Below are 12,043 nucleotides of genomic sequence, written 5' to 3' on the forward strand. Positions count from 1 at the left end.
AGACAGCAGTGGTCCTTGTGGCTTCCAAAACTATTTCAGAGGTTGCGATTGGTAGTTGAAGTCCAGCTGCACTAGCAGGGGTGGCTTGAATAACAGTTGGCATCTCTAATTAGCAAAACATGAGCCCAGACTGCTCCCCAGCTTTGTGCAGGCAGGACTGCTTTGCAACAAGCTCTCTAATCCCAGCACTCATCCCAAGGGGTCAGACACTGCAGCAAGGCAGGAGCTCTTCATATTGTTGCTCTGCTTTTCTTCCAGGCCAGAGTCCTCATGCTACTTTAGTCTTAGTGTGTACTGACAGCATAGAGTAGTGGTTGCTGTTCACCTTGCTGCTGAGCTCTGCTCCCTCCTGGAGGGAGGGATTGCTAATGCCCAGGTAACAACTTTGTCTTACAGGTGAGCAAACAGGTCAGCTCTCTCCTGGACCATATGCCCTCAGTAGGGCTCTCATTTGGATTTTAAGTTTATGTTGTTTTTTGGAGAGGTGGATAACATGGTGTTTTTATTTTTTCCCCTTCCATAACAGGAAGGCTTAGATGGAATTAGATCCACCTGGAGACAAGCACCTCCCTTGTTTTGTATGAGTTGGAGGCTGAGGAGCCATTTCTCCTCTCTCCCACACTGACCTTTTGTTTTTGTGTAAGAAGGTGTACATGGGCTATGTAAGCCTAAATACCCCTTTCTGTCAGACTCTGCTATTTGCCATGTGCTGTACTCCTAGGAATGATTCCAAGAAAAACATATTGAGTACCTTAAAGAGGGTTCCTCTGGCTTGACCTGGGGTGGAGGAAGGCAGGTGCAGATCATGGCCTCTTCTGCTCCCTGAGCTGTCTGAAATGCTTCTGACTAGAGCCACACAGTGTCTTAGCCCAGGGCTAGATCTGTGCAAAGCTGGGCTGCCCTAGAGCAGAATAGAATTAGAGATGGAGATTGTACAGCAAGGCCAGCAGAAGAGAAACAAATCTGGCTACAAATTCCATGGGTACTGCAATGATTAAATGGGCCTGAAGTGGCTTAAGTACTGTCTACAGCATCTAAGTAGGAAGACCTGAGACCAGAGTGAAAGCTTCCTATTGCCCCTGTGGTAAACCTTGCTCCAGAAACATGAGGGTGTGCTGGCAGAGGCCTTGTGCCAGGGCAGCAGTTCAGGCTAGGACCTGCTTCTCAGCTGCCTACAAGGATCTTCTACCATCTGCCTTCTGGAGTAGGAGCTCTTAGACTGAGAAAGGGAAGGACCTTGTGTCCCTACGCATGGTTGAAATTGCCCAGGCCTTATTTGAGCCAGTTTCTAACTTAAAATAACAAAATATCAACCTACAGGTCAGAGAAAACACCCAGCCTCAGTACACCAAGCACTGCACAGCCTGCGATCATAAGGGGACCAGCTACAATAACTGCTCAAGTAAGAAGAGACGTCAGTCAGGCTACGTACCATGGAACAGAAGCTGAGCTGCAGGTCAGGGCAAAAGCTGGAACAAGAGCAGGCAGCAAGCCACAGAGCCTGGCATAGTATCTTCTGCTTCAGCCCTTCACCAGTGCAGGCAGCTCCTGCAGGTGCTCCTTATATTGCCTGGTGAAGTTGTCTCTGCACCTGGGGCTATCATGGCCTACCTGAGGGCAGTTGCTGGTGAGCAAACCTCAACCAGGTTCACCTGGGAAGCCCTGGGTCTAAACAGACTGTGCTTTCCCTCTGACACCACAGCACCCAGCAGAGGGCCTGCAGTGCAGATTCAGCAGTGCTATGGTGAACTTCCCTGGTCTGCAAAGGTGACATCAGAGGGTGAAGCTGAGGCCCTCAGAGGCCATCAACCCTGGCCCCACTGATGTGGGGTGTTGCTGGCAGGCTGGTGTGCTCACAGTTGATCCAGGGTGATTTCTCTTTATGTTGCTAGGGCCGAGGGAGTAGTTGTCTGCTGAGGAAAGGCCAAGCTGAGGACCTCTGTGAAGGATCAATGTGGTTTTCTACCTCTTCTCTCCCTTTCCCATTGCTGTGCGTGACTTTTGTCAATTGTTTCGTGTCCTGGAGCCAGATCCCAGCAAGCAGCTGGCAGTGTTGCGCTGCCCTGAATATGCCCTCGTGGGTGAGGAGAGTAGGAAGGAGTAGTGTGATGTTTTGCCTGGCTTGAAGGCAGCATCCAGCCATTGCTTCCTTCTTGCTGTAGCTAAACATGCCTGTTGGTAGCACAGACTGGCTGGATTATGATCCCATTAACCTGAGCTCTTTAGACCAGTGGGTGAGGAATGCTGGCTTCTGGCTTGAGCTCACAGTGGTTCCCAGGCCCTATTCATGGGCTCCAGAAGCTCACTTGCCTCCCCACAGTCCTACAAGAAGGGCTATCCTTCAACCAACCTCTGCAGGCTTCAATAAACTAACCCTTGCTGTTCAGAGGACTCTGCTTAATCCTTTTCTTCCTGGAGCCCGTTTAATGCAGTTGCTGTAACAGCCCTAGCAGGGAGCAGAGCTGGCGTGCAGCTGGCTCTGGTGGCAGGGACTTGCTCTCCCATTGTGAAACTGAGCTCAGGGGTACAGGAATGAGGGGAAGGGGCATCAATCTGGCAGCTGCTGCTGGGTGAAGGGCTAGCTTGTCCCTGGAGATGGCCTGCTGTGTCCACGGAGCGTCCTTGCCAATTGGTGTTAATGCCGAGTGCTTCTCAACGTCTCCAACACTGATCTCCTTTCCTGTTGCTCTGTGGCCCCTACAGCTTTGGAGCGACGAGGTGGAAAAAGTAAGTACCCAGCTGAAATTGTGCTCAAACCTTCTGGGCGTGCTGGTGGTGTTTAGGGGGTGGAGGGGTGCTGTGGACTCCTTCCTGCTCGAGTGCCTGCACAGATGCAGGGGAGGATCAGCAGGATGTTGCTGTTGTCAGCCCCAGTCCTGATCCTGCAGCTCTGTGGTTCAGTGTGACTCTGACAGTGGCTTGGGAAGAGCCTGCCCCATGGGCCAGTTGGCTGTACTAGTGTGAGAGACCTCCTAGGCAAACCAGGCGTCCGTTCATGCGTATGTGATAAAAGACAACTCCGAGCGCCCTGCACTGGTGTTGCAGGAGCAGAGGTGATGCGCTGTGAAGTGATTCAGCTCTGCTCCTGCAGCAAAGGCCCTGCCTGCTCCAATTTTGCATGTGCCAGCATTAACCCTCTAGTAGCCCCTTGCCTGATTGTTGCGGAGTCTGAGCAAGAGCTCTGAGCAGAGCTGAAGCAAGGACAGAGGGTTTCCCCGTGAACAGCCCAGCTGCTGGAGGGAATGGCTCTGTCAGGAGGGCAGGTGGGAAGTTTGGAGCCTGTCGTGGACTTTGTCTGGGTGAGCTGCGCTTACCCTTCTGAGTGGATCCATGGAGGCAAAGTCCCAGATCTTTTTTATTTTCTGGGTTCCCCAAGGTGCGTGTGACTCATCCATGAAGATGGATGGAGGGCTGCTAGTGGACTAGAGACCAGGGTGAGCTCTGTGTGGAGCTCCAGCATGGTATGGAGCTTCCAGAGACACCTTCTGGGATCCCATTGCCTTTCATACCTCAAATACCCCAGCAGATGTTAGTCTGAAGCCTGAACTGCAAGGAGGCAGAACGGCACGTTCCTGCATGCTGTGCATGATAGCAACCTGTTACTGCCTTACTCCAAATGCATCACCAGAGCAGACTGGCTGTTCTTGAACCAGCTCATCCTGCACTTCAAATCCTTCCAGTCCCTCAAACAAATAAGCTGACTGTAGTCAGCTATGAGCATGCAAGGCTCTGTTGCTCTATCTTTGGTCTATCCTGATTGTATAGGCCAAGGCATGTCAGTAAACTTCAAAGTTTTTTGTGTGTTGGAGAAGCACAAGACTGGAAGAGGCCTCCCAGGTCGCGGTCTGGTGCTGGTTTTATGGTAGTTGCCCACCCTGCAACTGCTCAGAGCTAGCAGGGAGAAGCAGTGGGTCAAAGCCCAAGCAGGGCCCAAGAGAGCTGGGTCTGCCTGTCACAAGTTTTAAATAGCTCTGCTGCTACTGAAGTCTCTGCTCAACTCACTGGAGCAAAAATCTCTTGGTGCTTAGTAAGGCATTGCACTGGTATTTCCTGTTATGTTCCCCCTCCTCCTTTAAATAATCCCTTTTGTGCAGAGGATGCAAGAAAATAGATCAGTTGTAGCTTAAAATAGATAAATCTGATTTAAAGACAGTCAAAGCATTTGTCTGTTCTAGCCAAGCTGTACAACAGTACTGGTAATGCTGTTGCCAGATGAGAGATGTAACGCCCTGCAGCAGCTCCTCCAGCTTGCCCTGCTGAGAAGGCTGGGTCTCCCCTGGGGTGATCCCACTCAGAAATACCAGCGATGTGGCCTCTGCTCCGAGACCATCAGCCTGTCTGGATTAGCTCTCTGTGGTCCGTTCCAGACAAGTCGCTCCTGTGCCAGAACAATCAGGCGCTTCCAAAGCAGCAAAAGGAGCTCTGTCGCAGAACTGGTGCCGTGCAGGAACCACTGCACTGAGGCAGGCACCCCTCCGATTGCTGCACCCACCTGGAGAAGGGGAAGAGGACACAGAACTTGTACTCTTCTCCTTCCAGCAAGCTGTAGCTGAGTAGACATCAGTCTTCTGTGCTGTCGGTCACAGCACATCCTAAGTGAGAACTGGCATGTTCCACTTGGTGTTAAGCATGCTGGAGAGAACAGATGTGCCTGCTTGTCACCCCTTTCCCTCTGGCAGTGGGGAGGGAAGAGCAGGCACCAGAGCACCTGACTGGTGCTCCACACTTCTCGAGCTCTTCTCTTTGCAAAGATCCACTCGGGTATTCTGGTACTGCAAAACTGCCCTAGTGTAAATACTGTTTGCTGGTGGGGGAGAGATGTTCTGTCTGTTCAGTAAATAGGGTGTCCAGTATCAGTCTGTCTTTGAATTCCCAATGTCTGCTCCATAGCTGCCTTCTATTAACCATTGTTTAATTCCTAGCTCTAAATAAGTAACTAGCCTCAAAGGAGAGCCTTGGGTAGAAGTTGCATTGGGATGTTCATCTCTACTGCAGAGAGATGTAGTTGAATAACAGCAATTTGGTAAATGCTCCCTGGCCTCAGCCTTTGTTCTGCGATGATAAAAAGTGATGGCAGAAGTTGCACTTCTGGAGAGAAACTTAGGAACGTGACAACCTCCCTATGGCTTAGAGAGGGGGTTAACAAAGCTGCACAACTGTGTTTTGCAGCAGACTCATAGGCACGCTGACCATGGGAACTGTCCTGTTTCCAGTGTTACCTTTGCAGGGGACAGATACTGATGAGCAGCATTTGCTGTCCAGTCCTCGGAGTCCTACAACAGGCAATTAAAGGGACCTGCTGGCCTGGGACTAGCTTTTCACATACCTCCAGATTAGCAAAACCTCTCCATCTTCATGTCCTAGTCCTGTGGGAGTAGGAGCTTCCTAGTTTGATGCATCAGTCTTGAGCTGCCATTCCATGACCTGCAGTGATCCAATGTAGGATCAAGCAGGAATTCAAGTTGAAATACAGCCAGAGGACTCTGGGATCCTAACCCAGGGTGTCTGGTGCCTGATGTTCGGTGTCACAGGTACATGGGGATCCTACTGAGCCAGCAGCACACTTGTCTCAGTGCCAAAAGTGGGGTTGGTGGAGGAGGTGTGACAGATGTGGGGTCCTTGCCTTGTGCTGTCTTGAATACCCCATCCTGTTTCGCAGGCAGAACACGAGCTGAGGCTCACACAGACAGAGTTTGATCGACAGGCAGAGGTGACACGTCTCCTGCTGGAGGGGATCAGCAGCACACACGTGAGTCTTCCGAGGTAACTGGGGGGGTGACAGGGACTGAAGAGACTCTTGGCTCCTTTCTAGAAGAATGCCAAGAGGATGATGGAGCCCTGTACTGGGAGCAGAGGTAGAAGAGGTCGTAAATTTGGAGGCTACAGCAACTGCCTCATATAACCTGGAATGTTCAAACTAAAAACATAACAAAGCATGTGCAGGTGGTGCCACTGTGACACCTGCAGTTCTGCAGTCCTTGAAATGCTTCTGAGCCAGAAAAACCTTGTTCTTGCCTCACTAGAGCTGTGGACTAGCCACATGGGCATGGCTAGAGTGCCAGGAGCAGCCTCTTCTCTGAGATCACCCTTGGGCCTATGCAACATTCCCAAACTTAATGAATTAGTGTATTCAAGCCAACCAAGTAACTCTTCTAAATACTGACCTGCGCAAGTCTGCTTCCCATGGGGGTAGGTAGTAGCTGCAGGAAGAGAGTTCCTGTGCCTGGCACCCAAACTCACAGACCAGCTTATCGTCCTTCTCCGCCAGGTGAATCATCTTCGCTGCCTCCACGAGTTTGTGGAGTCTCAGACCAACTACTATGCTCAGTGTTACCAATACATGCTGGACCTGCAGAAGCAACTGGGCAGGTGAGACAAGAGACTGCTTTTACTTCTCTCTGGGTTACTCATCTGGCTACCCCCAGCTCAGGCCTCCTTCCCCATCCCAGGTCATTATGTTGGGTAGAAGTTTTAAAGTCCCCTCCGAGCTCTGATAGAGCTTCTGAGCTTACAAAATGATGACCAGTCCTGGTGGTAGTGCATTTAGAGCAGGCTTTGCCATTGGATTCATCTGGGTTTTATACATTCATCTCAAAGCATGATGGCCATCAGAGTTGGAACATTCTTCCTCTAAATTAGTTAAATCGCATGGGAGACAAATTCCTGTTGCCAAGCAGCAAGCCTGAGAGTGCTCAGCTGCAGCAAGTAACTAATTCTGTGCTGCTGGCTGCACATCCCACGGGCGTGGGCTGGGCTGTTTTGTCTGTTAACCTGTCACATCGGCGCGGCGGCCTGACCCAGGAGGGGCTGTTGCCTCTGCGTGATCACTCACTACTCCTGTTCCATTCTTTTCCATGCTTGCAGCTCCAAAGGAGAAATGTAAGTAAGATGTTGCACGGGGATGGCTCTGAGAGCTCTCCATGTCAAGCAAACTCAAGTCTCTGTAGACTCACTACAAAGGCCAGCAAGGGCCAGAGCTGCAGTCCCTTAGTGCAGAGGGGAGTGTCTACAGATAAATGAGACCAAGCTCTATTACTGTCTCTATCTAGTGAGCCCAGAAAGCCTGGGAGCCTCCGGTTCAACAGCAATAATGATTGTCCCTTTCCTGAAGAACCGGCAGGCTAAACAGATAACACAGACCATGTGAGAGCAGGGCAAGGACACAGCACAATGCACCCAGTAAAACAGCTGCAGAGCCAAGAATAGCACCTGCCCAGACCCCTCTCTGGTGCCACACTTCAGTGTCGTACTCTGCAAGTTACATGCCGGTCCTGTAACCGGACACTGGAATCAAAATCAGCAGACAATTGTTACCTGTTGCATAGTCTCAGCACCTGAGAACTGAGTGCATTTCCCCACTCGAAGGGAAGCATAGGTATGTTATAGCTGTTAGCTGGAACTCTTGAGCATCATCTCTGCAGTGTAACTACTGAAAGAAAGAGCTCTTTCTTGGTTCCTCGTACTAGAGCCTTACTGAACTCTGCTTTTTCCCTCCTGTGTAAGATTTTCAGGCACATTCGTAGGCAACGCAGAATCCACATCTCCTCCCCCAGCTGCTACCTCTCCTCCTGCTGTTGCTGCTGCCACACTCCCTGCTGTGCCTACTATTCCAGTTGTGCCCACGATTGCTGGGGTGCCTAATACCGTGGCAGAGAGTGTACTGAACCCAAATGAAGTCAAGCCTCCTGCCAGTGGGACACGGAAGGCCAGAGTCCTCTATGATTATGAAGCAGCTGACAGCACTGAGCTGGCACTTCTCGCAGATGAGGTTGGTTGCTTTACTTTGCATTGAATTTGGCTATAACTGCCTGACAGCCCATTGCATGCTCAGCAAGGTCTTAGGTTACTTTTCCTGCCCCTAAAAACCCTGTTTTATGGAATCGCTAATAGCAGCTTTTCCTTGACACTAGTATCCGCTGAGCTGCAGTGAGCTTGTGCTCATGGCCATTTGCTATTTTAAGAATACCACACCAATAACTCTTCTGTTCCTACTGGAGTCTAGCTGTACCCAGCTAACTAAATACCCCAGTACTTACCATCTTCACTGTCACCCTCAAATGTACCTACCTTATCTGAGAGCAATGGGAAAAGCGACTGGCTGGAGGCCTGGTCTAATCATGCCGAGAAAAAAGGAAATTCGGCAAGTTGCAAACTTTTGTTGACTAAACTGAACTGTTGTATTCAGAAGGGATGACATAGCGATATCATGCCACCCTGTGTGCAAAAATACCTTAAGTCAATGTGGAGAACGAAAAGGCAACAGAGACATCACCGAGCAGGTATCTGTAGATCTTGTATTAAAGCTGCAGATAGCTCCAGGGAAAGGGCACAGATGCCTCCTAAATGAACTTCAGGAATTACTGTTCTTTCAATACCCACCTGACCGAACTTCTTGGCTCTGCCGCAGAACAAGGTCCTGTCTAACGCTGTCTCCTCTCCCCAGATGATCACTGTGTACAGCCTGCCAGGCATGGATCCAGACTGGCTCATAGGGGAAAGAGGGAACCAGAAAGGGAAAGTTCCTGTCACTTACTTGGAACTGTTAAGTTAAATGTCTCCAGGAAGAATGTACAAGCAGAATGCACCCCTCATCTCCTGGCACTTCTAATGCGGATTTCTTCATCCGAGACCATTGCTCTCTTCAGGGTTGACACTCCATTGCTACTGTGGGAATTGTGGGAAAGAAGTGGTAAAACTGTTAACAGTAAGGTTTTGGGAAGGGGCTGATGGCACCCAAGACTGAATTTGTTAACTACCAGTGCAGCCTGCTTTGAAGTTAGTCTTGATGGCGCAAGATTCCTTGATTACTTTCTTTCTACCCTACCCTAGTCTGTTTTATCATTATCGCGGTGGCTTTCCCAGGGCCCGCAAGCTGTCTGCCTCAGCAGCTGCTCACAGAGTTTAAGTTACACTTCCCTTGTGTCTGGCGTGGGTTAGTGCCTGTCTGCCCCCCTGTCCTCTCTGTTCTTCAGCAGTAGAACTGCCCAAGTCAAATCATCAAGCATTCCAGTGGGAAGTGTCCCACACAAACCCTCTGACATGTTCTAGCTCTTAAGGGAAGGAAGCTGAATTTAAGAATTAAGAGCCTGTTAAACCCCTCCACCTTGCTCACCTGTGGGAGAACACTAAAGCAAGGCTCTCCAAGACCCATGCTTACTGTCGTGGTGCCTGATGGCTTCAATCTAGTAGCTGTCCTTGGAAGCTGGACAGAAAAGTCTTTGCGAAGACCAACCCGATAACATAGGGCCTGTATGTTGAAAATCAAACCTCAGTGCAAGGGACCATGCATCTTGCTTGCATTTCCTCTGAGAAACTGCTCTTGGACTGCAAAGAGTTTACAAGCCTTTTTACAAGCTTTGCTCCCTGTATTAATTGTCCAGGCTCTTCTTTCAGTGTGTCTGTTCCAGGCATGTTTTAGCCTGACTTTATTTTCACCCGAGATCACTGACTGAACTAATACTTCCCCTCCCATCTCTGCAGTGAACAGACTTGGTGCATTCTGGTACAGTAAGGGATTGTGCCGCTTGCTGTTATCTCTAACCATGAGCTTATTCTTGGCCATACACGCACTAAACAATCCAGGCTACCCTTGGTGTATGCGGTGGTTTAGCTCAAAGGGAGTGCTCAGGTGTGTATGCCTTTTAATCCTATAACGAGCTTTTTAGCCAGAGCTCACCTAAAGGACTTCCACTGCTGGGTAACTAGTTTTCCCCTCAAACTGGATGGAAGAGAAGCTCGCCTGCACCAAGCTCTCTGTTCACTACCTTCCCTTTGGTATGTCAGAACTAACTTTGCTTGTTTATTGATCTTTTGCACTTTCCCCAATGGTATCGTGACCACTCCAATGTAACAAACAGGGCACTGAGCACCTGTATATGTAGGGCTCATGATTTTCAGCACTTATTTGCCAATAAACAAACTGCCTGACCTCCTGCCTTGGTGTCTTGTGTGGGTTCAGGGCTGCCCTTGCTCTCCAGCCAGGTGACTGCAGGCTTGTAGGGGCAAGCAGGGAGGCAGCTCACAGGGGAGCTGTGCAGTTCTGCTCTCCCAGTCTTGGAAGCTGGGTGTAAAAGCAAAACAAAGCTGCTAATCCTTCCAGCTGAAACTCTCAACAGGCCTTTAAGTTGTTAATGCCTTGCAGTTCCTTTCCCAGATGACACATCTCAGCTGTACTACAGATTCAGAAACTCTAAGAAACAAGAGCTCCTCCTTAACCTGAAGCAAAAATAGAGCAGCAATATGATTTTAGCAGCTGGGAGACTGGAAATGCTGTTCTAGATCTAACAGACTTTTTGTTGTTGTTATGGAAACTAGATCTGCTGCTAATCTAAAATCCTAAAGCCTTGTCCCTAGCGCTCATCTTGGGATGGAAAGAACTCCTGGGAAAAGCAGCTGTTGAAATGCTCTGCAGCATTTCAATAGCCCTCAGTTTTTCTAGTTAAACTCAAATGAAAGGGAATGGGGAAATCAAATTATGTTGCTGCTTTAGTTAGTTTTACAATTGCCATGACTAACACTACCACCATTCTACCCTTTTGTAGATTTCCCCCTGCCTCTTCCCCTTCCGGCTTCCAGTATGTATACCTCTCCCTCAGGCCAGACACATCCCTGTTTCCCTGTTACTCCTCTCCCTGGTGCATTAAAGGAGGAGAAGAACAGCTTTATCAAAACCAGCAGCAGCTTGATGCAAAAAATGGTGACTCTTCTCTCCAAACAGCCAGAAGGAAGCCTGTTCCTGGTGCCAGCACTCCCTTCCTTCTGCATTAGAAAAGAGCACATGCAAAATCTAGTGCTACTTCTAACCAGCTCTCTACAGAAAGATTACGCTCTCGTGCTGCTTACTAGCAGGCGCCAGGCTGAGCCACCCTTGGCTGGAGGCTGTTCTAGGCCCCTCTGTGGCCGAGGGGCAGGTAACGGTACAATCCAGGGCTGAAATGCTGCTGTCTGAAGTGAAGCTCTAGCTCTAAAACAGAGATGTAACCAACAGCATCCACCATTCTTTGCTGTCTGGCACCCAGGACTCCTACCTGTATAAACTCTCACTCCAGTGCTTGAGTAAATATCTAAAAGAATGTATTGCTTCTCCCTAAATTCTCATTCTATCCATTCTTGTTGAACGCTAATAAAGTGATTAGCACACTGCATGTAACTTCAGAAGCTGTAACAGAAGTAGAGATACCTACCAGAGCTGTCACACAGCAGCCCTGAGCACTACTGAACTTGCCTAGATGTACCAGATTCTGGCTTTACTTCCACTCCCTGTGGAAGTAAATTGTGCTACCTGGCACAATTTGCTACCTTCTCTGCACAGTTCTTCACCTTCAAATCCATGTTCACACTCACAGTGCCCCTGTGGCAGAGGGGTGACGGTTACAGGTGACCCCATCTAAACACGATCCACCTCCCCTCACTCTCAGAGCAGCTCACCTGAGTTTGTGGAAGGTAGTCAAGCCCCTCTCCCTTCTACTTTAAGACCATTTTGCTCCATCCAGCTAGTTCAAAACTCTCCAAAGCCTCCACGGCAAGTAAAACTAGATCAAACAAGTGTGCTAAAACATCACCATCACTTAAAGCTTACAAGGAGTGAAAAAAAAAAAAAAAACCAAAAAAAAAAAACCAAACCAAAACCACCTCAAAGCAACATAATCTGATTTTCTTGCTCTAGTCTTTTAAAACCATTAAGATTAAAAAGGCTGACTGGTAAAGCAATCAAGTGTCTCTTTAGGAAAGAATTGGCAAGTTACTAGCTCATAGCTACACTGAAATTTGATTTCTTACCTTAGGAAAGTCCATCTAGATTTCCCATTTCAGGCTTTATTTTAAGCAATAATCACTGACCTTCTCTTACTGTCTCCATCACACGTTGAACCTTGGGACCTTAAGGAGTTTGTTGATCTACTTGAGAGCGCTACAACAGCACGATGCAGCTTCACTGTAGACAGCATCTGTCTTCTAGCTTGAACCTGCACCCTCCCCTGCTGCTGCAACAGGCAGAGCAGCAGCTTGGACCCGTGCACAGAGCAATCTGTGCGCATGGTCCACA

General features: G+C 49.2%; 1 protein-coding gene across 1 annotated transcript in view; it reads left to right on the forward strand.

The window, feature by feature from the left end:
* SH3GLB2 (SH3-domain GRB2-like endophilin B2) overlaps positions 1–9,928 on the forward strand; it is a gene marked incomplete at its 5' end in the record, with an annotated part of 18,309 nt that extends 8,381 nt beyond the window's left edge. Inside the window, 5 exons of the mRNA XM_010289273.1 lie at positions 2,704–2,727; positions 5,660–5,749; positions 6,269–6,369; positions 7,504–7,768; positions 8,444–9,928. Of these exons, the coding sequence (XP_010287575.1) occupies positions 2,704–2,727; positions 5,660–5,749; positions 6,269–6,369; positions 7,504–7,768; positions 8,444–8,551 (588 nt within the window). The remainder of the gene's footprint in view (positions 1–2,703; positions 2,728–5,659; positions 5,750–6,268; positions 6,370–7,503; positions 7,769–8,443) is intronic.
* Between the last annotated feature and the right edge of the window lie 2,115 nt (positions 9,929–12,043).

Source organism: Phaethon lepturus, unplaced genomic scaffold, assembly GCF_000687285.1.
Source record: "Phaethon lepturus isolate BGI_N335 unplaced genomic scaffold, ASM68728v1 scaffold42666, whole genome shotgun sequence".
Taxonomy (NCBI): domain Eukaryota; kingdom Metazoa; phylum Chordata; class Aves; order Phaethontiformes; family Phaethontidae; genus Phaethon; species Phaethon lepturus.